At 40.4% G+C, this 27,379-nt stretch overlaps 1 protein-coding gene and 1 pseudogene across 7 annotated transcripts in view; one reads left to right on the top strand and one right to left on the bottom strand.

Moving 5' to 3' along the window:
• Nucleotides 1–27,379, top strand: part of ANO10 (anoctamin 10) — a 165,263-nt gene that overhangs the window by 70,465 nt on the left and 67,419 nt on the right. For all 7 annotated transcript variants that reach the window (XM_036266159.1, XM_036266160.1, XM_036266156.1 and 4 more), the window contains exon 11: nt 4,148–4,276. In XM_036266159.1, coding sequence (XP_036122052.1) covers nt 4,148–4,276 — 129 coding nt within the window. The remainder of the gene's footprint in view (nt 1–4,147; nt 4,277–27,379) is intronic.
• LOC118633493 lies at nt 22,561–22,795 on the bottom strand (annotated as a pseudogene).

The following is a 27,379-nucleotide window of genomic DNA, read 5'->3' as shown; positions in this document are numbered from 1 at the left end:
GTTTCACTGGTGAGTTCTGACATTTAAAGAAGAATGAACATTGCCTGGCTGGTGTGGCTCAGTGGTTGAGCATAGACCCATGCACCAAGAGGTCACCAGTTCAATTCCTGGTCAGGGCACATGCCCAGGTTGTGGGCCAAATTCCCATGGGGTGGGGGCATGCAGGAGGCATCCAATCGATGTTCTCTCTCATCCATGTTTCTATCTCTCTCCCTCTCCCTTCCTCTCTTTCTAAAATCAATAAAGAAAAAAAAAAAAGTAAAAAGAAGAAGAAAAAGAAGAATGAATACCAATTTGATACAATTTCTTCCAGAAGTAGAAGAGGAGAATATTTTTCAATTCATTTTATGAGCTACTATCAGTGTGATGGCAAACAAGACTAAGAGAGGACAAAAAAAGAAAGGAACAAATCAATATCCCTTGAGAATAAATGCACAAAACGCCTTAACAAAATATTAGCAAATAGAATTTAGCAACATATAAAAAGAACTACAGCCATGGCCAGTTTGGCTCAGCGGTTGAGTGTCGGCCTGGGGACCAGAGAGTCCCAGGTTTGGTTCCCGCTGGGGGCATGTACCAAAAAATAAAAATAAATAAATAAATAAATAAATAAATAAATAAATAAATAAATAAATAAATAAATAAATAGAAAGAAAGAAAGAAAGAACTATATGCCATGATAAGTAGGATTTAGTCCAGGAATGCAGGTCTTTTTCAGTATTAGAAAATGAATCAGTGTAATCTACCATATTAATAATCTAAAGAAGAAAAATCATATGATTATATCAATCATTACAGAAAAAGCATTTGACAAAATCCAACCCTTATTCAACTTGATAAGGAGCATATTAAAAAACACCTAAAGCTAACATGCTTATTGGTGAAAGATTGAATGCTTTTCTTCTAAGATTAGAACAATGCAAAGATGTCCACTTTCACCACTTGTATTGAACATAGTACTAGAAGTTCTAACTAGAATAATAAGGCCAATGACATTTACAGTTTACCCACTAGCTGACCACAAGTCCAGTCAAAGCTGAGACCAGAAAAACAGCCTAAATTATCTACCTGCAGAATCATGAGCTAAGTAAATGGCTATTGTTTTCGGCCACAGAGTTTTGGGTGGTATATTATGTGCAACAATAGCTAACTGATTCAGTAGGAAGACTTACTATTCTAAGTATATCAGTTCTCCTTTAATTTATAAATTAATTAATCTACAAATTAATTTATAAATGCAGCACTATGCCAACGAAAGTTTTTCTTTTAACTAGATAAACTTATTGTCAAGTTCACACAGAAAAATAGATAAAATAGAACAGCAGGAAAGCCCTAAAGAAGAAAAATAGGGACACACCTTACCACGTGTCAGTAGTTATCATAATAACAAGTTGATAAAGTTGTCTATAATGGCAGTTATTAAAATAGTGTGGTACTTATGCATTGATAGACAGCCAGGCCAATAGACAGACAAGAACATCCAGAAATCAGTATGTGATTTAGGTGAAATCTCAGTTCAATGGGGAAAATGATGGACTCTCTACTAATAGTGTTGAGATAGCTAGGTTTTCAAATGAAGGGGGAAAAATGCTTTTCAAAAAGGAAAAAAAAGGCAAGACACACAGAATGGGAGACAATATTCACAATACGTTTGTCTGTCAGAGGATTTGTATTCAGATTATATAAAGAACTCATACAACTCAACAATAAGACAATTAAATTAGTAAAAACATGGACAAAAGATTTGAAGAAATGCTTTACCAAAGAACACTTGGGAATGGCCAATGAGCTCATGAAAAGGTTTAGAATCAGTTACCAGGGAAATGCAAATGAACACCACAGTGAGACACACCATGTTCCCATTTTAGAATTTAGAAGGCCAGAGGTTGACAGTGACGTGTAGTCGCTGGAGCTCTTATACATCACTGGTGACTGTATAATGTTACAGTCCTTGGCCAAACTAGATGGTGGTTTATTAAAAAGCTAAATGCACACCTATCATGCCACCCCAAACGTCCACTCCTAGATATCCAAGGGGCAGGAAAGAATATGCCCATACAAAGACTGTATGGCAATGTCTAATCACTTTATTCACAGTAGTCCCAAGCTGGAAACAACCCAACCTGTCATCACTAGGTAAATGAATGAAAACAAATATAGTCTATTCATAAAATGGAGCACTACTCAACAATAAAAAAGGAATGAATTATTGATCCATATAGTATGGATCAATCTCAAAATTATGCTGAGTGAAAGAAACAGACACAAAAGACTATATGCTATGATTCCAGTTAGGTCAAATTCTGAAAAATGCAAACTAATACATAGTGACAAAGAGCAGATCAGTGTTTGCCCCAGGGCCAGGTATAAAGAGGGACGGATTGCAAAGTGTCATGAGGACACTTTTAGAGGAAAACGGAAATGTTCTGTATCTTGTTTGTAATGGTGAATTTATCAAAACTTAATGAAGTATATACCTTGAATGAGGGCAGTTTATTACATGTAAACTATAACTCACTGTAGGTGATATTAAAAAATTCAAAAACTTAGTTAGAAATGTATTCAAAATGCAGGAAACCAGACACTCTCTAGGCTGTTGATAGATGGTGAACTGGTCAACCCTTTGGAGTGCTCCTCGGTATCACCTATCAAAACCACCAGTGAGTGGCATCTTTCCACTTTCAGGAATGTATGGTACTTCCACACTTGTTAAATGATGTATTTACAAGGTTACTAATTGTAACATTATTTGTAAAAGCAACTAATGCCTACCAATAAGGGAATAGTTAAATAAGTTGCAGTGAAATACTTCATTTGTGACAAAGAATGAGGGAAGTCTTTGAGTACTGACACAGAATATCCTCCAAGAGGTTTTAAGTGATAGAAGCAAGGGGTCTAATGATTTGTATTATTATGCTGAGAAGAGAGTAAGAAAGCATATATTCAAATTTGCTTATAGTTGCACACAAAGTGTCTAGAAGGGTACATAGGAATTAATATTATCTTGAAGAGAGAACAGGAGCTTGAAAGTGGGGTGGGGAGAGGGGAACAAGGAGGACTCTTCACTGTACACTTAATAATGTTTGATTTTTCAACTGTGGGAATATAATTTTAAAAAACAAATAAATTGAAATTTTATCCTATCTAAAGAGAAGGTAAAGAAAACCCCGAGTATATGTTGTAAAGAAAACTGTGAAAAATAATCAGATTATACAAAGGATTCCTAAAATATAAATATGATGGTAGAAATTCTCCATGGGATAAGATTTTATTAAGTTTAGATCTAATCATGTTTTACCTTGCTTTTTAAAAAATCTATTATTTCTAATAGTAATTATATTTCTTATATTAAAAAAGAAAGCAAGCCCGGCCGGTGTGGTTCAGTGGTTGAGAGTTGACTCATGCACCAAAAGGTTGCCGATTCAATTCCCGGTCAGGGCACATGCCCAGATTGTGGGCCAAATCCCCAGTGGGGGGCATGCAGGAGGCAGCTGATCAATGTTCTCTCTCATCGATGTTTCTATCTCTTTCTCTCTCCCTTCCTCTCTCTCTAAAAGTCGGTAAAGAAAAAAAATTTTAAAAAAGAAAGAAAGATCAGGAAGGGCAGTGGTCACGACATTCCCACAGTCTGTGCTCAGCACTGCACACCAGTGTCCTGCTGGGACCCTGGAGTCTATTTGCAGGTCTCAGTGGGGTCTGGCGTCTGTATTTTTCTGAAGTTTTCCATGTGATCTGTCCAAGTAGAAGGACAATTTCACAAAGTAAATTTTATTTGAAATTGTACCTAACTGTTTTTGACTGTGAAACATTTCCTCTGGGGCCCTGCTTCAGATTCCCGTTAGATGTGAGTCACTTTAGCAGCCTAGTCCTCGAGGATGTATTCCAAATTCAGGTCCCTGGCCACCTCCAACTGGAAAGGTAGAACATGTTGCTTTGGGATATTTAAGCCAAAAGATTCTAAAATACCTTCTACAGTGTGGCTTTTCTAAGCTACAGAAAATACAGCATTATAGAGAAAAATTGTAAAATGTCCTTGGAATGTTCAGAAGTAAGGAAAGACTTTCCTTTGATTTTAGCAGTACAACCAAGGGCGAGGAAATATGGAAGCAGCCATTGTGGTTTTAATTTCACTTTCTTTTTCTTTTAGTTGGCTTTTGAAACAATGAGTGTTATATCTGTGGTCACCAACTGTGCTCTGATTGGGATGTCGCCGCAAGTGAACGCGCTGTTTCCAGAGTCAAAGACGGACCTCATTTTGATTGTAGTCGCAGTGGAGGTAAGTGACAGTGTAAATCTCTTTCAGATGGTTTCTCCCTCAGATGCCTCTGTTACTCCAAAGCAGCGATGTCTCTGGCTGGCAGTTCAGCAAACATGCATTTACAGTATTGAAAGCAGTTCAGGTCATGGGGAGACATGAGACCGAGGCTGTCTGCTCCTTGTTATTGCCTTGGATTGAAAAACAGTCACCATGGTGTAGTCAGGAAAGTACTGAGTAGATCAATCCTATTTGAAATAGTGTTCTGTAGATTTAACGTTTGTGTGTTTTTTAGTCCATTCTCGGGCTCTGTCAATTCTATTTTCTCAAACAAATAAGTCCTGAGAAAATGCTTTTTGCAAATGATGTGCTGAAGTCTCATTTGCAACAGGTACGGAGCTCACTGTGAAACTCTCTAAACCTCCAGTGTGCTGTCATGTGTGGGAGGGCTCATGTCACATTCCAAGTACAAGCTGGCTGTCTCTGCACTTCTTAGAAACCATTTTGTTACGCTGCCGAATGTGGGTTGCTATAACATCTAAAAAATTAAGCACTTGCCAATCACAAACAAGAATTTGCAGGAATTTTTTTTGTCACTAGTGAATTTTAGTTGTCAGGAATATTGTGACCTTTTATCTTTAGGTATTAAAAAAATAGAAGAGCGGTGAAAATTTGTTAAAGCAAAATTTAGCAGGAACTTGAAGTGGTGAAGCTTATATCTAAGGGCTCAGGACCAGGACAAATGAAATCCCGAACTTATACTTTTCTGGTAGTGGCTAAAGAAATGCAGCCTGCTTTACTCTGAGTGCTCTTTTACAGTGTCCAGTAGGAATCTATGCTTGTGTTGGATGCTGTATGTAGAATATGCATTTTGGAGAATGATTTTAGACGACATTGAGTAGTAAGGGAAAGAAAGACTTTGGCAGATAAGAGTAGGTCTGTTTTGAATTTGTGAGTTGAATAGGATCTTGGAGAGCTATTTGCAAGGCAGATTTGTTACCTGTGGAAGTGAGAGATCAAGGCAGAGAGGGCCGTTAGCCAGGGGATCGCCAGCTGGCCAGGCTCATAATGTACCTTCTGGACTTAGGAGATGGTCCCTAACTTTGCAGATCTGGGAACTTGTCTTTGCCAGTAAGTAGTTCATCCAGGACTGACTAGGCCTTTGGGACTGACTTTACTTAAACTAATGAGATTCACAAGGGATTGATGAGAATGCCAAGGAGTTAATTTACTAGAAGAAACTTTTCCAGTGACTATAACAATTGGTATTCAAGTATAAGTAGAACTGGTTACCAAAAGATTTCCTGGTAAATTTAGGACCATATCAGGAGTGTAAGAGTCTGAAGAGGCACAGAAAACCTGGAAGCCATCCCTACCCCAGACCGAGCAGAGCTATATCATAAGCCGGAGCTTGGTGTCCATCGGCAGCTGGACGTCCATCGGCTGAGCAATGCTGGATGATTTCAGTACTGCTCACTTCTGGGTTTGCCTTCACTTTTTCTAGATTTCTGTCTGGCCTCGTATATTCCTGTATATTCTCATTGATTAGGCTGCTGCTTCTTTTGTATTGGTGATATCTTTATCAGACATAGAGGGCCTGGTTCTTCTCACTTAATTTGGGAGCTTCCTTTGTCCGCAGCACTGCTCTGTCCTCAAGTGTTGCAGGCTGATTTTGCTAGTCTGATCTTCACGGATTTACCACACGGCTGCTTTAAAATCCTTCCCAGGTGATTCCAGCATCTGACTTATCTCAGCGCGGCCGTCTGTTAATTGTATTTGTCTCCTCCATGGCGTTTATTCCGCTTATAAGCCTTGCACAGACTTGTAGGTTTGTTTATTTATTGCCGGTCTCTCCTGTGCACTGTCAGCTTCAGGAGAGCCGGACCATGTCCATTTTTCTATCGCAGTAAACAGGACTGTTCCCTTGAGCTGCGACGGAATCCTGGGAGGTATGCAGTGCAGTGTTCAGATGAATGTTGAACTGATACATTCAGCTATTAAAAAGAAAATGGGCTTTCAGGGTTGTTTTTATTTTAAAAGGAAAGCTGGATATTATTCCTTTTTGATAAATTCACACTCAGTATTAATTATATGACTATATTTGTTGGTTTATAACATTTTCTAAGCTCTGCTTAAAGAACTCAAAGTGTCAAGTGATGATCATTTTCATTCCTTAGTTAAGTTGCACTCAGTCCACAGTGAGAACTGCTTTGTGATGATCCTGGATCTGGTGCTGAGCAAAGACAAAGCCATCTTTTTCTCTTTATCCTGAAGAACTCTGCTTCTGGATGTAGTTGAGAAGATGTGTGTGTTTAACACACATGCATAATAGCTCAGTGCACTGACTAGAGATGCAACTAGGCAGTGAAAATGTTGCACCAGGTGAAAGGTCTGTGGTCACGTTGGAGGGGTGAAAGGTGTGAATTTCATCCAAAGGCTGTATCCTGTTGCTGTCTTTATCTTCTTCCTTTGGTGAGGTCTGGGGCCTCTGGGACATATTTTGGGAAGGCCTGAATATGACTTAATCTTGGTTTCCCAGAGCAGCTTAAGGAGACTTCCCATGGCAAATTCTGACGCCATTGTAATCTACTCCTAGGGTGTGCGTTAGGGGTGGCTGGCGACTGGAGGGTGGGAGACAAAGCATAGCTATGGGCTGATTTAGTCAGTCATGACATAGAAGAAAGGTGTTTTCATCTTAAAATTAATCTACGTAGGCCCTGGCTGGTTTGGCTCAGCAGTTAAGAGCATCAGCCCAAGGTGTGAAGGGTCTCGAGTTTGAAAGCCAGTCAAAGGCATGTACCAGGGTGGCAGGTTCGACCCCCTATTCCAGTCGGAGTCGTTGCAGGAGGCAACTAATCAATGTGTCTGTCTCACATCGATGTTCCTCTCTGTCTCTTCCTCCCCCCTCCCTTCCATTCTATCTAAAAAAAAAAAATCAATGGAAAAATATCCTCAGGTGAGGATTAACAGAAAGAAATAAATAAAATTAATCCACAAGGGCCAGAATGCCAGCAGTGTTTTAGGCGATGCCATTACTTCCTAGACTTGCACCTCTAAACACGAAGCATTTCCTTTGGTTACCAAAGCCAAATCTTTATAAGACAAGAGTGGTAATTTTAGTGTGTACTTGTTTTTATGAGGAGATAACTGTGGTGTTATCAATATGTATTGCTATGGAGGGGACACTAACATGGAGACACCGAGAGTGAGTCAGAGGGAGGGGCAGTGGGGGTTGTGATAATGAAAAGTGTGCTGCTCAGTTCCTTTTTCTAAACTGCGGTAAAGTATGCATAACAAATGTATGATTTTAGCTTCTTTTTAAATTTTAACTGTGGTAAAACACACAATGTGAAATTTGAATGATTTGTAGGTGCACAATTCAGTGGCATTGAGCACATCCCTTTGCTCGTCAGCCATCACCACCAGCGTCTCCAGAACTCTTATCTTCCCAACTGAAACTCTGTCTAAACATTAAACCATTAAATAAAACTCCCTGTTCCCCCTCCTCCAGCCCCTGGAAAGCACCATTCACTTCCTGACTCTATGAATTTGATTACTCTAGGAACCTCATATAAGTCAAATTATACAGTATTTGTCCTTTTGTGTCTGGCTTATTTCATTTAGCATATTGTCTACAAAGTTCATGTATGTTGTAGCATGTGTCAGATTTTCCTTCCATTTTAAGACTGAATGACATTCATATATATGTATTACATGTTACTTGTATCTATATATTGTATTTTATAAATCCATTCATCTGTTGATGGACACTTGGGTTGTTTCCACATTTTGGCTGTTGTGAATGATGCTGCTGTGGACACGGGGGGACACATATCTGTTAGAGGCTCTGCTTTCACTTTTTTTGAATGTATAGGCAGAAAGAGAATTGCTGACTTATATGGTAATTCTATGTTTAATTTTTTGAGGCGCCTCCATCCCATTTCTATAGCAGCTGCACCATTTTACATTTCCACCAGCAATGAACAAGGGTTCCAATTTCCTACGTCCTTGCCTTTGTTATTTTCTGGGTTTTTGTTTGTTTGTTTTTTAATAATAGTCTTCCTAATGGGCATGAGGTGGTATCTCCTTGAAGTTTTTATTTGCATTTCCCTAGTGATCAAGATGCCTGTTGAGCATCTTTTCATATGTTCACTGGCCATTTGTAAATCTTTGGAGGAATATCTGTTCAAATCCTTTGTCCATTTTAAAATCATGTTGTTTATGTTTTAGTCATTGGGTTGTAGGAGGAGTTCTCTATATATTTAGGATATTAATCCCTTATCAGATAGGTACATGATTTGTAAATATTTGCTCTTATTCTATGCGTTGCCTTTCACTCTGCTGATATTATCCTTTGATGCACAAAAGTCTAGCTTCTCTATTTTTTCTATATTTTTGCCTTTGCTTTTAGTGTTATATCCAGGAAGTCATTGCTAAATCTAATGTCATGAAGATTCTGTTCTATGTTTTCTTCTAGTTTTATAGTTTTAGGTCTTAAGTCTAGATCTTTGATCCATTTTGAGTTCATTTTTGTATATGATATCAGGCAATTCATTCTTTTGCATGTGGATATCCAGTTTTCCCAGCATCATTTGTTGAAAAGACAGTCCTTTCCCCACCCTTGTCAAAAATCACTTGACCTTATATGTGAGGGTTTATTTCTGGGCTCTTTATTCGATTCCATTGGTCTATATGTCTATATTTTTATTTATAAGCACTTTATTGAGATATGATTGACATACAGAAAGCTGTACCTATTGAATGTTTACAACTTGACAAGCTAGGAGATAAGTAATATCTATCTTTTTGCCAGTACCACACTGCTTTGATTACTGTAGCTTTGTAGTAAGGTTTGAAATCAGGAAGTATGAGACTTCTAAATGTTATTCCTTTTCCAGATTGTTTTGGCTATTTGGTTGTGTGTTTGTAGTAACTATAGCTATTTATTTTCTGATTTAAAAAAAAATTATTGATCAGCCCTGGTCAGTTTGGCTAAGTGGTTAGAGAGCATCAGTCCACAGACCGAAGAGTCGTGAGTTCAATTCCTTGTCAAGGGCCTGTACGTTGGTTGCAGGTTCAATCCTTGACCCCTGGAGTCACGTGGGAGGCAATCAGTCGATGTGTCTCCCACATAAATGTTTTTTTTCTCTCTCCCACTCTATCTAAAAAAAAATCAATGGAAATAATATTGTCCAGTGAGAATTTAAAAAACAACAATTATTGATCAAAGTTGAGTTATATAGGCACAGATTGGCATTAAAATAAGTCCTCTCTTTCTACCACATTAGTTATTTAAAGATTTATTTGTTATTATTTTGTTGACATTTGAGAGGACCCTAGCTTAGTTTTCTAAATTGAGAATTTTAGGTGTCAGAACAAACTCAGGCTCAGAGAAAGGTTAGAAGTAACCAAAAAATTAGTAAGTTAGCTAATTTTATTCTAGTGTGGCTGAGACCTGTGCTGTTGCCATCTGGTCCGGTAATGAATCCAAAAAAGTAGAAAGTTTACAAATAAATATGAAAATATAAGTTTATGCCCGGCTGGTGTGGCTCAGTGGTTGAGCATCGACCCTTGCACCAAGAGGTCGCGCCAGTTAGATTCTCAGTCAGGGCACATGCCCAGGTTGTGGGCCTGATCGCTCATGGGGGGGCGTGAGGAGGCGGCCAATCAGTGTTCTCTTTCATCCATGTTTCTATCTCTCTCTCCCTCTCCCGTCCTCTCTCTATAAAATCAATAAAGAAAAAAAAATCTAAAAAAAATATATGTTTTTTTGTTTATCACCATATGAGTTTGTAAAATCATACTGAAATTCTAATTCAGAAGATTACAGAAAATTCATTAAAATCATCAATGGATCAAATTAACATGTTTCTGTTTATATAAGATTTTTCTCTTCGATCTGCAATGTCTTTTCAAATTGGGGAGTAAAATCTTTTTTTTTTTTAATCCTCACCCAAGGATATTTTCTTTCCATTTATCTTCAGATAGAGAGGGAGGGAGGGAGGGAGGGAGGGAGGGAGGGAGAGAGAGAGAGAGAGAGAATGAATCATCGATGTGAGAGAGACACATCAATTGGTTGCCTCCTGCACGACCCCGACCAGAGCCGGGGACCGAGGTACTGTGCCCTTGACCAGAAGTGAACCAGTGACTCTTTGGCCCCAGGCCGATGCTCTAATCACTGAGCAAAACTGGCCAGGGCAGGGTGTAAAATCTTAAAATTATATTTTATTCCCTATTTTTTTCCTGTTGTCTAGATAAAGTATTAGCTTATTGAGTTAAAAATATTTTACTAGTAGCATATTAAATAAATAGCATGCTGTATATTCATTCGTGGCCCCTAAAAGAGTAGAAATTTTATCAATTCAAAAAAGTGATAATAAATAAGCCATAATTATATAAAAACACTTATATAAAAATTTAACATCTTGATGTGAAAAGCAATTTAAGATGTTTTATTTTAAAAGTTCTTTTCCTCCAAATTAACTAACATTTAAAATAAATACATGTTATTAGAATTTTTTTTAAACAAAGAAGACTTAGAAAATATAATTGTGATGTTGATGTTGATTGAGTGTTAGTGTACTAATCTTTAAATTGTGGATTAATTAATCATTTCAGTAACTTTTCTGGTTCATATTTTTGAAGCCAGAAAACTTTAATTTTTATTATTTTTTTAGGGTTTCTGTAAAATTTGATTCAGTGCGGCATATAGTTGAGTAAAAGGCAAAAAAAAAGTTCATTACTGTATGCAACTATTACAGCTTTTGTGTATTTACTGCCATCTAGTGTTGACTTTACAAACTACTGAAATTTTATTAAAAAATTAAATTGGGATAACATTGGTTAATAACATATAAGTTTCAGGTGTATAACTTTATAATGTAACATCTGTATACTCTAGTGTGTGTTCACTTACAGACTGACCAAGAGAGTAGCCTGCCAGTATATGAAACAATATGAGGGAACCATATGAAAATGCCATTCTGTAGGTTAAAAACAGTCAAATACCGGCAATGTCATAAAGTTCAGCCTACAGGATCAAATCAGTATCCAAATAATTTCTTTGAAATAGTCATCATTCTCACTTTCGAGGCAAATTTAGTTCATTCTTTGATGTAATTTCAAGCAAAGGATCACTATTTTAAATGCAGAATTCACAAATTCTCCAATTACTAAAAAATAGAAATACCCTAAAATCCTGTAAGTATCAAATATTTGATAATATTTATTTCAGTATTAAATGCATTCACTGGTTTTTTAAAATTCTGAATGTGGCAAGATGTGCCAGTTCAACACATTGAAGACTAACAGTTCACCTACTAAAAGCTGTTCCTTTTCCAAGGTGACAGTGAATTAACTACTCACCCCAGAAGTTACACTGCCTTTCTGATCACTAGGTCGTGGTGAGCAGCAAGGCAGTCTGCACCATGCATGTTTACTTGGTAGTTTAAAAGTATCACTTAAGCCCTGGCCAGTTTGGCTCAGCAGTTAGAGTGTTGGCCTGCGGTCCAGAGAAACCTGGGTTCGGTTCCCGTTAACAGCATGTACCTCGGTTGCAGTTTGTCCCCTGGCCCTGTTGGTTGTGCGGGTGGTGGCCACTCGATGTGTCCCTTTCACACTGATGCTCTCGCTCTCTCTCTCTTCCTCTCTCTCCCTTCCACTCTATGTGAACAAAAAATGGAAAAATGTCCTCGGGTGAGGATAAAAAATAAATAAAAATATCACTTAATTGCAGTTTCTTTTTAAAAAAAAAAAAGTAATTTTTTTCTAGAGCTGCATAGTAACAGAATTGATTCTCAGTTGCTTGTAATGACTAAAGGTGTCTTCAGAGAATGGACTGAGCCCTTAGTGATCTGTCATGCCTTGACTCACAGGGTTTATTTTCCTGTTTTTAAAAAATAGTTTCAGATTTAAAGAAAAGTGTAATACGGGTGCAAGTATAATACAGATAATCCCTACACACCCTTTATTATGAGTATTTTGAACATTTTGCCACATAAGCACCCCCTCTTCCTCTGTCTCGCGATTGAGTTATATTACAGTTCTGAAAATATGTAACTATGGAGATTCTAGCCCTGCACTGCCTCAGCGCATCATGGCCCTGGGCCAGTTGCCTTGACTTGGGAGCCTATTCGCTTCACTGCAAAATGGAGGCCAGTGCAGCTTCCACTGCAGGGATGCTCCGAGGAGTAGAAATGACGCATGTGTAGCCCTGGTGACAAGCGTCCAGCATTGAGCAGATTCATGATGAATTGCAGGTCTTGTTACCAGTCTCACAAGGTAGGATAGACACACGATTGTACTTGTGAAGTGCCAAACACAGAGCTGGGCACTTGGTCGAGGCTCAGCCATGGCAGAATGAAGCTTTTATTATTTCTGTTATCATTACCATCGTTATCTGTTAAGCGGGATATTGTAGCAACATGGAAGTAGATTGGAGTGTCAGAGTCAGGACGTAGCTGAATTAGAATCCCAGCTCTTCCTCTTCATCTCTGCAGTGTCCTGGTTTCCTCAGATGTCGGAGGAGGGTATTGGTAATGTACACTAAGTGTCAGGCACCAGGTCTGACACAGAGGAGGAAGCCAGGAGGTGATCACCTAACAGTACCACCATTGTTAATGAGTTCATCATTTAGCGGTCAGCTCATGTGTGTACATCAGCTCATTGATTCATTTTCATGGGTGTGGTTCTCATAATAACACTGATGTTCGGTTTGTGTTACAGTTTTTTGTTTAGATGTTAATCATCTCCTCTTATGATCCTGTTTGCATCCCATATTATGACTCCATTTTTCTTCTCCTCCTGACCTCGTTCCCACAGCTGAGTCCAGCCCTCCCTCCCACCCATCTATCACTCATCAAGGCCTGCTGATTCTGACTTCTGAAGCTCTGCTTAGTCTCTCTCTCCCTGTTACTGTTGGCATAGGTTGAGTTCAGACTCTGACCATTTCTCATCGAGACTTAACTTTGTAAATGGCTTTGTTGAGGTTTATTCACTACCACACAATTGACTCATTTCAAGTGTCCTTTCCATGGTTCTTACCTAGACTTTCACAGCAGATCTTCACTAGCCTTCTAGTGCTCATGCGCTCTCCTCTGCCCCGTGCTCCGACAAGCCTTCTGATCGTATTTCTCCTCTGCTGCAGTCCTCACACAGCTCCGCGGCTCACAGAGAAGCCTCGGGTGGAGGTCAGATGCTGTACAAAGCCCTTACCCCTTCCCTTTCCCTGCTGCCCCATCCCACCCGGGACGTCCCAGAGCCCTTTGGCAGGCTGCTGTTAACATTTACTGAAGCTGTGAACCACCCTGTGGTCCTCCCGCCACGCTTACTTCCCGGGGGCATGGGCAAGGACACGCTGCAGCGACACTCAGCAACTGAGATGTGTCCACCGAGTTGCTTTAACGTTGTTTTCAAGTGATTAAGCAGTTGCTTGTTAAATGTTTATTCATGAAGGCAGGAGTCACATATAGGTGTTTTTCAGTGATCATATAGTTAGTGGCGGTTAAGAATTAACTTCAGCTTTATAACTGAGGACTTGGATGTACCTTTGGGAAGTATGGCTAATAAAACCCTCAGGCAAAACATTAGAATTATATTATTTATAAGGAAAGGTGAACTGAATCAGGCGTTATGGTACAGTGGTTAAGAATGAGGGCTCTGGGTTCAAACTCTGACTCCATCTTTGACAAGCTGTCTGTCCTTGAATGGGTTTAGTACCTGCAATTGTTATGAAGATAAATGAATAAATACATGTGGTATGCTTACTACATTGCCTGGCAAGATTAAGTACAGTGATACCTCGGTTCTCGAACGCCTTGACTTTCGACCAAATCGGTATTCGACCAGGAGATTCGAGAAACTTTTGTCTTGGAATCCGAACAAATATTTGGAACTCGAACTTCCGAGATGAGCCGAGTTGAGCCGAATGGCGTTCATTCGGCCCAGCGCGCCTTGCTCGCGTCATCAGTGTGAGTGCAGAGAGAGTCACGCTTTGTGGAGAGAGTCACGCTTTACACTGAATTTAACCCTTAGACATACTGTACACTTTTATTTCTTGTTGAGACTTATGTTTTTCTACATAGTATATACAAATTAGGCCAGTAAATAGGCATTTTCTGGGGCTTGGAATGAATTAATCCAGTTTCCATTATTTCCTATTGGGTTTCATTGCTTCGGTTCTCGAACAATTTGGTTCTCGACCGTCCTCCTGGAACGAATTATGTTCGAGAACCGAGGTATCACTGTATTCAGTATGTTAGTCATTGTAATTGTTGTTTCAGAAAAAATGTCTCTTCTCCTAGAAGTCTCTTTACCTAATTTAAAGGTCTGATTAAACTCTGAGAATCCAATTTTAAAACTTGCCTGAAGGAACCCGCAGGTTCCTTCTACTCAATTCATCTGGTCACTGCTTCCTGGCAGTGGAGTGTGAGTTGGGTTTCTGGGAAGGTAAATCAAGGTTTTGACACTTGGCATAGGGTACTTTTGAATGGAATTACAGAACTGGGTTTTTTCCTTCCTTCTTTGGTTTCCTCTATTCCTGTGATAATCTTGGTAATTTTCTGTTTTTCCTATGGGCTGTCCCCCTTTTGAGTTTTAACCAAATGCAACATGGCTCTGTGTTATCTTCATTATGTGGGAATAATTAAAGACAGTCATTACTAAGATAGAGCTCTGGCTTCAGAAGCGCGCACCGACAGGATCCTCCAGGAGACAGATCACAGCGCCGGGGAGGCTTCAGCTGCTCCCTCCATCGCCCCGCGGCGCCCAGGCTGGCCTGGCCTCTCCCGGCCCACTGGCCGGCCACGGGGATGGTGCTCACTCACCGAGGTAAGTGCTCACCAAGAGGCGTTTTGTTCCCAAATCTGTTTATGTGTGGTATTCTTGTTACTGTAATTGGCATAATTTAATTAAATGGAATGAAAACTGATGAAATGAGTGTGCTAAAACAGAGCCGCCGTTCCTGTGAAAACCTTTGGAAAGGCTCCACAAAGACAGATTACTATCAGGCTGGGTGAAGATGAGGCAATTAGAAAAGATTAGGGGGAAATCATAAAAATGTGGACAGCGTCCAGATTCTGTTTCTCGCGGCTCTACATGTGTCATTGAGTTTCCACTTTTCTAAAGAAAGCAAAGCTGGGGATCTGTGACCTTGAGTCTGGGTGTTACTCATGCGTGGAAGACAGTGAGGAACTCCCTCTCTGGGTCCTGCATTACAGGACTTGCGAATAAATGTATTTTCAGCGTTTGCTAAAATAAAATGTTAAAGATATGCACTTTATTATGATTCCTCATTATAGCTAACTTTTTTTATTACCTGAGGAATTACTGAGCCCAGGTGTGCCACCTAAATGAGCAGCTTCTGTCCTTGGGGAGTGTGGAATTAGGGGCCCAACTTTTAAATTTGTCAAGTAATGGGAAATATTTGTGTTGTTGAAGAACCCAGTGCCCTTCAAATTGATGGTTAGTACATTATCTGTTTCAGTATGACTGTTGGTTCCCATTTTTGCAAATTAGTGTAGTTTGAATTTTTTTAGGGTATTGACAGTGGCTAACCTAGCCTTGTTTCTTGGCCTAGAACATCTAGGAAAAGGCAGGTCTCTGAGAGAGGTCAGCTTATATTCAGGATGAAGTTGTTTTCAGGAAAGAATTGTACAAGGTTTAAGCATTAGTAAACTCAGCAGTTTCTCTCCGCTCTTAAGTCATAACTTCAAAGTCTAACCACATAATTTCCTTTAAAGTAAAATCACAGATCATCATATACATCCATATTCAAAATAAATACAGCAAATATCCAAAGACAAATAAAATGAGTTGGGTTGCTGGTCTTTGAGGGCTGTTACTCTGGTCCCCTCTAGGTCCCTGTGGTCAAGGCCTCTGTGAGTTACCTGCCTCCTCATGTCGCCTGTTCCATCCCAGCCTGCGCCTCCCCTCAGTCACAGGGCCGCTGGGTGCACTGGCCTCCTGGGTTTACCTGCTGACCTCCTCCTCAGACTTCCCTTTCAGTTCGTGAACCAGGAAGTCCAACTGGCCCCCTGTCTCTCCTATCTTATTCCCTTAGAGAACGGGGAGATAAGAAAGACTTTGGTTCCTTTCCCCGAGATGGAGAGCAGCTTTTCCGTGAGAAAATTGAACATGAGAAACGTGCACTGCTCAGGGTATTGGATGGAATGTTGAGAAGTATCAAACCCAAAGGGGGTACATTTGGGGAGGGCTTGTGTGGAGGGGACCCTTTGAGAGGGAGGGGGGACAGGGAGCACTCACCGGCAGGAGTGTGGGATGGTGAAGTCGGAGGCCATGTGGGTTTCTCAGGGAGAGTGAAGAACGTGACTTGAGGGATGAGGGGTCACGGGGGAGACTGGCGGCAGGCTCAGAGCTCCTGGTGAAATTTTACCTTCCATTTCCATTCCATTCCAGAATGTTCCCTTTTACCATGCTCAGAGGCAGAGCTGCGATACTCATTTCCCCTCACTAACAGAAACTCTGCTTGGCCATTCTAATAATATGTAAAAATGAATAGACTGAAAATTGAATCCGCCATGTCTCCTCATATGAGATTGAACGTCCAGCCCTGTCCTTAGTAGGGAGTAGCCACCGCATGGGGCTGTGGGGGATGACATGGGCGTGCCTGAGGAGCCAGGCCTGAGCGTGCACACAGCACTGGCTGGCACCCTGTCCCACGCCCCTGTGCTCCTCTGCCTCGGGTCCCTGCAGCCTCCAGGTCTCTGCTCTTTCTGCATCTGTCCAAAAGGCTTGGGGTCTGTCAGGTCCTTTGTCCATTGTTCTCAGATCCACTCTGCTTTTCCAGTTCCTGCGGTTCCAGTCCTCTGTGCCTACATCCATGAGTTTAATTCTGCTGCCAGAAATGTAGAAGCTGCCAGAATACGAATTGTTTTTAAAGATCTCTTTAAGTTACCGTTCTGTGCTTTCACACAACTTATTTCAAGACACCGTTTCTGGGTTTCTAGTCCGCATTGGAAACACAGAGATGATAAGTCCCGCTCCTGCTCTGTGAGAGACCTGACACACAGGCAGAGCATTTTCGTACCCATTTTCGGTGCCTGTCTTTGCACTTTTCCCCTCAGTTAAAACAGTGCCTTTAAATTCAAGTTTATCGACATTCAGACCCTGCTTAGTATCACATTTCCTTTAGGAAACTCCCCACATTAACAGCACCACAAACCCAAAATGTTGTGTTAGTGCTCCAGGTCAGATCTCGCTTCAGGAAGCACTTACCGCCTTTGCCCTGGGATTTTGTATCCAAAATTTCTGCGCTTCGGGACGCACTCGGCATCTTCTCGTGAGTTAATCACACACTCACATACGGCCCAGAAATTGGACAATAGCGAGTGCTGGGCGGGATGTGCAGGCGCTGGAGTGCGCAGGCGCGGGGGTGAGTGCGGGGCGCCACACGCGCTTCGGGACGCACTCGGCATCTTCTCGTGAGTTAATCACACACTCACATACGGCCCAGAAATTCCATGCCTAGGTATTTCCCCAAGAGAAAGGAGCTGAGGGGCACACAAAAACCTGTATGCAACCATTATCGTGGCCTTTTATTCATCGTCACCCCCAAACGGAGACAATACAAATGTCCTTCAGCTGGCAAATGTGTAAACAAACTGTGGTGCATCCATACAGAGGGACTGGAAAGGAGCAACCATAGGCATCAGATGTGTTGTACTAAGTGAAAGAAGCCAGACTGAAAGGCTCTGTACTGTTGGTTCCCTTCACATTTTGGTAAAAGCAAAACTGCAGGGACAGAAAGCAGATCGGGGTTGCCAGGGCCGAGGGATGGGGCATTGACTGCAGAGGCACAGACACACATACACAGAAATTGGGCCGGGCTATATAATTGGGGCAGGAATATACATTTTTAGCCTGATAGATTTTGATATAGTAATTGGATTTGGTGAAATGGTATAAATTTGACCAGTTCACAGTTTTTCTGCTTATTTTGATATGTTGTAATTGTTCTTTTGTTGTGATTTGTTTTCCTCCCCCATCCTCCCATTAGTCTGTAGTTTAGAATCTTCAGGGGGGCTCTGGTTTGTTTTGTAGTCGCTCAGAGTGCCATGTTGCAGAGACAGGATCAAGTTAGAAACCGAGTGCGAATGTTTTGTAGACTTCAAGATGCTTATAGATGTAAGATGGTGATGATATCACCACAATAATTTCATCCTAACTAATAAAATGTGTTCCTAATCCCATTGTGTTATAAATGTTACTAAAAATGAACTATTACCAAAGATGTTAAAAATCATGAAAGGAAGGGAAGGAAAGATTTTAAACATTGATTACTTTCTAGAAAATAGCTTCTTATCTTACATGTTTTAGTTAAAAACTTGTCTTCCAGCTGAAGGAATAGAAACACCATGTTTTACACACATATGTCTTTATGTATGTGTGTTTGTGTGCGCATGTTTTATAAGCACTGCCTGTTCTGAGTCTGAGATCAGTCTCTCCTTAGGCAGCTTGAGTACAGGGTGGAAGATGAGCTGCAGGATGTAGAGGTTTGATCGTCCCGGGCTGCTGTCATCAGTGGCCCCAGCTGTGTCCATTTCTGCACGTGCAAGGACGGTGGTAGTGCTTCCATCATTCTTCCCATTTCAGCACTTCACATAGAAACGAATTGGCACCATCTGTGCTAGTAATTAAGTCCATATTGATGTGGTCTTCGGTGCACAGGGAACACAGGTTGAGGGAGTATTTCACAGCAGAAAGATGGTGGGATTGGAGCAGAAAGAGTACAATTTCTTAATATTCTTTCCTATTTTTTTTTAGTCTTCATCCGAGGACATTTTCCCATTTATTATCAGATAGAGTGGGAGGGAAGGAGAGAGAGAAACGTCAATGTGAGAGAGACACATCGACTGGCTGCCTCCCGCATGACCCCCACCAGGGCCAAGGACTGAACCACAACCGAGGTAAGTGCCCTTGACTGGAATTGAACCTATGACTCATTGGTCCGCGGGCTAATGCTCTAACCACCGAGCCAAACCAACCAAACCAGCCAGGGCTTTATTAATATTCTTTTTTTTTTTTGGTACGTGCCCCTAGCGGGAGCCGAACCCGGAACTCTCTGGTCCGCAGGCCGATGCTCAACCACTGAGCCAAACTGGCCAGGGCTATTAATATTCTTTTATGGTGATCAGTTCTCAAAAAGGGACCACCAGGAAAAAGAACAGTTATCTGATAGGTCAACAATATTCCTCCACAGAAGGTTTAAGATGGACATATGAGTGAGACTGTGGGGAGAGTTCATCGCATTGTCTTCGTGTGCTGTTAGATTTGTCCTGTAGATTGTTGTAATGTGCATCCAGTCTAAATTTGGACATTAAAATTCACTGCTGGTGGTTGCCAGGATTAGGAGGAAGGTGAGCATTTGACTATAAAGGCACAGCTAAATGGCACTTTTGGAGGGATGGAATTGTACTTTGTCCTGATTATGGTGATGGTTCGTAGCTCAGAACATTGGTCAGAACTCAAGGAGCTGTACACCAAGCTGAGTGACTTTTACTCTCTGTAAATTAAAAAATAAATTTTAAAGTGTATCAAAATCTATTGAAAAATCATGTTTTGCAAAATCTTTTGTCTGTGACTCAGGATATGCTTACAAGATGAAAGAGGTCATTTTTCTTTCTCAAAACTTATTCAGAATGAAACAATCTAATGCTGATTAATTTAAAATTTGATTTTATATAGCAAGTGGCTCTTTTCAAACTCCAAATGAGATTTCATAATTTTCAGAAATTTGCCAAAAGGAACATGCTAAGGGAAGTGAACTTCTTTGGCTTTTCTTTCTTTGGGCCCTCATAACTCCTTTCAACATAAGCGGAGCTGCTCACCTTGAGTACTGTTCTGCTGATGAAAGGGAGTTAATGAAGTGAGCTATAGTTCTCGACATTTGAGAATTCACTGGTCATGCTTAAGAACAAAAATGATCAGCTGTTTTATGTTGTTTTTGGAATATGAGTCATGCAGATACTTTGTAGAAAATAATGTGCTGCTGCTGGTAAGCCTTTTAAAGGTACAAGGTGTTCTTCCCGTGCTTCTAGAGTCAGCAGGATTTGTAGAGGTGCAATAGGAAGATGGAGAGTTCCAGGATGCTTCGTGAGGGATTAAAGTTGCTGTCAGTTAGTGGATTAATTTAAAACCATAAAGTTTGTATTTGTTAATTTTTATAAATAAACTGATAGTTGAGTATTAGTTAAGCAGCACGTGGCTATAGTCAAAGGGTTAGGCCCTGGTCAGTGTTGCTCAGTGGGTTGGAGCGTTGTCCCATGTCCTCAGGGGTCACGGGTTTGGTTGCCAGCCGGGGTGCATACCCAGGTTGTGGGTTCAATCCCTGGTTGGGGTTGGTACAGGAGGCAACCAATCAGTGTTTCTCTCTCGCATCAGTGTTTTTCTTCTTTCTCTCCCTCTCCTTTCCTCTATCTCTAAAATAAAAGGAAACATGTCCTTGAGTGAAGATTTAAAAAAGTTAGAATATGTATACTCGTGACAATACTTTTTTTTTGTCTTTTTGCCTGTGGTTTATTAATAATATTGCACAATTAGGTTTTAGTTAAAAGAATATTCAGATTTTGGCCTTGTGGATACATACATGCCACTTTAGTTTGAGACTTTTTCTGTGACTTAATATCAGATCATGTTTTTGAATGTTTTATGTTTGCTTGAGAAAATATATTCTCTATTATAAGCATGTAATGTTATCAATACCTGTATTTCTCTGTGAACTCCACCCTATTACACATATTGTTTAAGTCTCCTAAATTATTACATACTTTTGTCCACTTTTCTTGGTTTAAGAGTGGTATTAAAGCCTCCTGTTAAATAGTGTGTTCCTATTACAAAGCATCTAATGTAGTTTCTGGTTTATAAATGTAGTTGCTGTGTTATTTGCTGCATAGAGATATATAACTGCTATATATTTTCATTTTGAATCTTGACCTTTAACATTATATGTTATTGTTTGTCATTTTTAATGTTCTTTGACCTCCATTCTCCTTTTTCTGAATATAGACAAATTATATTCAAATTGTATCCCATTTCTTAATATTTCCATTTCTACCCATTATACCTTTATTTTTAGCTTTCATAAATTACTAATTTAGGTGTGTCTTCTTGTATACAGCCTAGAATTTTTTGAAATGTTTTAGTTTTAATTGGTGTATTAGCTCACATACACTCTTTTGGGTGTGTTTGGGCTCAATGTAGTTATGTTACTTTGTTAAATATATACTGTAATATCATGTTATATTTACTGTGTTTTTTCCTCCATGTGGTCTGTTTCTTATTCTCTTTTTGTGGGGAGAAATTTAGAAAGTTTTGTTTTATACTTTCTTTAATGTTCATAATTCCCTTTTACTTAGATTTCTTCTATTTGGTTTGTTAGTTTTGATCATGTATTATCTGTTTGATATTAATTAATTCTGTCTTCTCATTTTTCCTCTCATTATTTTAGTTACATTATTTCTACTTTGTCAGAATATTCAGCATTTACATATATTATTTTTTAGTCCTAGATAAGCAGTTAAATCTCTTTGGTGCTTGCCAAAGTTTCCCTAGTCCTTTTTTCTTATTTTCCTGTGAATCTTGTTCTTAGTACAGAGCTTCTCAAACAGTATTGACACACGAACCATTTGGACCTCTCGGGTGGGGCCCAGATCCTCCTTCCTTACAAACCTCCAGGTGCTGCCTGTGCTGTGAACCATGACCCTCCTCTGAGGAACAAAAGGCACCTCAAGAGGGGTCTTAAATTTTTGGATGTTTCAGACTGTTCTATAACATTTATACTTGAAGGACAACTGGGCTGGATTAAATATTTTTGGGTCTCATTTTTTTTTTCTTTTTTTTTTAAGTCCATTAAATTTCCATTTTATTTTAGTTTTTATATCACACTAATTCAAATGAATTTCTCTACAACTACTCCAACATAGCTCCTTTGGAATTATTTTAGTTATCTGTATACCATGAGACTTTACCAAATACTTTTAATCTAAAACAAACATAAAATTTCAAAATATTAATTTTTAGATGAAAGGGATAAGAAAGTCATTAGATGATGGTTGGGTTGTTAATTTCTAACAAGACATTGTGTTGAAATGTTTCTTCTGATACAGCAGTTATAAACTAGAACCTTCAAAAAGCGAGGACAGAACCAAAGTACAATAAAAGAAGGCTTCTGCAGCATAAGCCTCCCATAGTTCTAAGCAAAGAAAAGCATCTCTTCTGAAAATTAAGTGGGTTTCCAGTATTCCATGCAGTTGAGCTTTCAGAGACAGACACTCAAGACTTGTCATTAATTATATACTATCTTGGCTCTGGTTGCATTGATTATGCCTGGAGAGTGTAACACCCGTCCAAGTCCAAAGGTGGAAGAACACGTACACTGGTGTGGTAATGGGCAAGAGCAAACTAAAAGCCCAGGCTGGCCTAGGGCAGCCCCGGGGAGTTCTCTTCCTCAGAGGCCGAGTCGAACAGTCCTGCTAAAGAGATCGATGGAATAAGGACAGTCAGTGTAGGAAGAGACAGAAACATTCTTCTCTCCCACTTATTACCTGCCACTTTGACTTTTTAAAAAGTAGACAGTAGTAAGAAAATTTAGTTGTATCTGTTATTTGTAATTATGATCTAGTGCTGCTCCATGTCTTCTTGCTTCTTATTTCGATGTGTCATCCTAGCTGCCTATGGTATCATATTAGGCATCCCATCGACAATTGGATAGGCTATTCCCAACTCTTCATTAATCATTTCATTTGTTGATGCTTTATATCTGAGAAGCTTCTTGGAGAGCGGGCACACCAAGAACTCCAGCAGCGCCGGGTCGAAGGGGCGGGGTGGTTCCCCGTTCCTCCCGTCTTGTCAGCACACGGCCACCACCCCAACACGCGCAGGCACCTACAGGCGACAGTGGGGGCAGCGAGCCTGCGGCCGCTACACTCAGCATGGTCTGGCAGCCCGCGACTGCCCCTCACCGCCCTCCGCCAGGCCCCTGGGTTTATTTTCCTTAAAGATTCTTGAAACTGCTACTTCAGTGTTGTCTTGTTGATTGCTGTCAAACTCTGATGCTAGTCTGATCTTTCTCCTTTTGTGAGTGAATTGGTCACTTTGATTTGAGGCCCGTGGCTTTATTATTACTTTAAAATCTCATAGTTTTATAGATATATGTCTCAGAGTTGACTCTTCCAGATCACAGAGACATTGTGGGCCCTTTCAGTTTCAGATCTTCTTTTATTTCTGGAACATTTTCTTGAATAGTGTTTAATATTAATTGTGTTCTGTTGCTATATTTGTCTTCAGCGGCTCCAATTATATTTATGTTGGATCTTCTTTGCCTGTCTTCTATATCAATCACGTTCTTTCATTTTGACATCTCTATTTTATTTTTGTCCTCTTGACTTTTTAAGGTTTTCTTTGGTGTCTCTTTTATTTTCATTTCCACCCATTCTCCTGTGACCACTTGGTAATTTAATCTTCATTTCTAAGATGATTTTTGTCTTTTTCTTTAATTCTTTACAGGTTGTTACTCTCATTCCATACCTTTGTATTTGTTTGATATTTCTATTCTGAGTTTAAAAATTTCTTATTTGGAAGTTTTCTTTCACATTTGTAAGTGCCTATTTAATATTATTTAGTTCAGTGTTGAATATTGAGTTATAATTTTCATCTGGTTCATGTTTTGTTTATTTGATTGCTTTTTGTTTGTTTGTTTGTTTATTTGTTTTGGGGAGGGACAGAACCAAAAAATGAAATACCTTGTTTCTCAATGTCTTACTGTCATAGTAACTTTGTGCAGATGTTATCTGCTGGGGTTTTGTTGATGTTCATTTTGAAATGAATAATTATCCTTGACTAGTAACAGTAGTTCTAACTATTCTAGTTTATATCTAGTTCACTACAAAATCTATTCTTGTTAACATAATATAACAAGTCTAATATATCATTTATAAGGCTCATGCTGGGCATGTTGCAATAGTTTAATTGGGTAAGGGGCATTTTGAAAATGAGTTTTTATCAATATACACCCATTGAACAAAATCTGAAAATTCTGTCAGAAATCTATTATACTGATGAGTCCATAAATTCATGACTTAAGTCCGTTGTAACTGTTCTCTGAGCCACTAAAGAGCTACATGGTATATGTGCTTGTGTGTGTATTGTATCTATTGTATATGCCACATATATACATATATATGTATGTATTGTTTTTGTTTTTGTTTTTTTTTATCCTCACCGGAGGACACTTTTCGATATTTTGTTCAGATAGAGTGGGAGGGGGAGAGAGAGAGAGAGAGATTGAGAGAAACATAGACGTGAAAGGGACACATTGGGTAGTTGCCACCCACACAACCCAACCAGGGCCGGGGACAAACTGCAACCGAGGCACGTGCTCCTAGCGGGAACCAAACCCGAGTCTCTCCGGACTGCAGGCCGACGCTCTAACCGCTGAGCTAAACTGGCCAGAGCTGTATGTATGTTTTTTTCACTGTTGTTGAAGTCAAACAGTAAGTTAGAAATTATTTTAGATCTTGAGAATTTAAGGAACCTCTGTTATTACTGCTTAAAGTAGGGCAGAAATAAGAATGTAGATGCTATATTTTATACTATTTATAGGCTATTTTAAATAAATATTCAAAATATTATAGAGAACTTTTAATTAAGATGTAACATACATATAAGTGCTCGTCATGAGTGTCAAGCTCAGTGAAGTGCCAGGAAGTGAACATATTTGTCAGACATAGGACATTTACCAGAGCCCCCTTTTGCCCTTCCCAATCACTACCAACCCAAGGAACTACTTTCTGGACTTCTAGTGCCCTTAACTTTTGCCTCTTTTTAAATTTTGTATAAATTGTATCACATGGTATGTTCTCTCAATATATCTTTTCATTATCCGAGTCTGATGAAGTTGTTTCCCAACTATGATACTTCTTAACAGTTGTTGGTCTGACTTGTTAATCACTTAGCCTGCCGCTTGGATGTGTGTTGGTGTGCACACTGACACCTCTGTGTTGATGTGTATTGGTGTGCACACTGACACCTCTGTGTTGATGTGTGTTGGTGTGCACACTGATGCCTCTGTGTTAATGTGTATTGGTGTGCACACTGACGCCTCTGTGTTGATGTGTGTTGGTGTGCACACTGACGCCTCTGTGTTGATGTGTGTTGGTGTGCACACTGACGCCTCTGTGATGTGTGTTGGTGTGCACACTGACGCCTCTGTGTTGATGTGTATTGGTGTGCACACTGACGCCTCTGTGCTGATGTGTGTTGGTGTGCACACTGACGCCTCTGTGTTGATGTGTATTGGTGTGCACACTGACGCCTCTGTGTTGATGTGTGTTGGTGTGCACACTGACGCCTCTGTGTTGATGTGTGTTGGTGTGCACACTGACGCCTCTGTGTTGATGTGTGTTGGTGTGCACACTGACGCCTCTGTGTTGATGTGTGTTGGTGTGCACACTGACGCCTCTGTGTTGATGTGTGTTGGTGTGCACACTGCGCCTCTGTGTTGATGTGTATTGGTGTGCACACTGACGCCTCTGTGTTGATGTGTGTTGGTGTGCACACTGACGCCTCTGTGTTGATGTGTGTTGGTGTGCACACTGACACTCTGTGTTGATGTGTGTTGGTGTGCACACTGACGCCTCTGTGTTGATGTGTGTTGGTGTGCACACTGACGCCTCTGTGTTGATGTGTGTTGGTGTGCACACTGACGCCTCTGTGTTGATATGTGTTGGTGTGCACACTGACGCCTCTGTGTTGATGTGTGTTGGTGTGCACACTGCGCCTCTGTGTTGATGTGTGTTGGTGTGCACACTGCGCCTCTGTGTTGATGTGTGTTGGTGTGCACACTGACGCCTCTGTGTTGATGTGTGTTGGTGTGCACACTGCGCCTCTGTGTTGATGTGTGTTGGTGTGCACACTGACGCCTCTGTGTTGATGTGTGTTGGTGTGCACACTGCGCCTCTGTGTTGATGTGTATTGGTGTGCACACTGCGCCTCTGTGTTGATGTGTGTTGGTGTGCACACTGACGCCTCTGTGTTGATGTGTGTTGGTGTGCACACTGACACTCTGTGTTGATGTGTGTTGGTGTGCACACTGACGCCGCCATGCGCTGGCAGGGAGCCTCAGTTCTCCACGATACACTGCTTCTGGCATTATAAAAGTAATCATAAACGTCACATCTCTAAAGCCAGTGAAGCAATTGTCAAAAGGATGGCTAATTAGAGAGATTAATAAAATATGAAGATATTTAAAGATTTGGTGACTGAACAGGACAATTTGTATGTTGCTAATTCTGAAAGTGAATCTAAAATGGGCAGGATAATTTTACAGCCCATATGTTAGTCATCCTCCTGACTGAAGAGATGAGTTGGCAGTCTTATTTTTTGTTGTTGTTATTACTCCTCACCCGAGGATATTTTTCCATTAATTTCAGAAAGAGTGGAAGGGAGGGAAGGAGAGAGAGAAATATCGATGTGAGAGAGACACATCGGTTGGTTACCTCCCACACGACCTCGATCAGGGACCAGTGATCCAACCTGCAAGCCAGGTATGTGCCCCTGACTGAGAATCGAACCCGTGACCCTTTGGTCCACAGGCCCACATTCTAACCACTGAGCCAAACTGGCCAGAGCAAGTTGGCAGTCTTTTAAAAACTTCATCATTTTCCTCATTCAGTTGGTTTTTTTCCCCTAAGCATGCCGATCTCAATGACCTTTTTTCTTAATGCTCTCTAAGTATATTATGTGACTGTGCTAGGATATATTGAATGCTGTCATTTGAAAGTAGGACTGATAACTCTTGCAGAACAAACAAATGCAAAGCGGAGAGATGGTGTTGACACATAGTAGTGGCAGCAGGCCCTTGGGCTTCCGATGGAGTGATACCCAGAAAACCTGAGGTTTGAAGTGACTGCCTCCATTAGATGCGCCATCAGTGGCTGGCACATTGGTACTGAAAGCAGAAGTAGAGTTTGCAATGCAGAGGAGCAAATCTGAAAACAGGGCCTCTGCTCTGCTAAATGCGTCAGCTCCCTTTCCCTGCCACCAGCACTAGTAGGATCATTTTAGGAACTTGGAAGGAGGATAGAAGAGAGACAGAATGCCTTCCTTGCT

This window comes from Molossus molossus, unplaced genomic scaffold (assembly GCF_014108415.1).
Source record: "Molossus molossus isolate mMolMol1 unplaced genomic scaffold, mMolMol1.p scaffold_m16_p_18, whole genome shotgun sequence".
NCBI lineage: Eukaryota > Metazoa > Chordata > Mammalia > Chiroptera > Molossidae > Molossus > Molossus molossus.
This window is presented reverse-complemented; position numbering and strand designations above follow the sequence as displayed.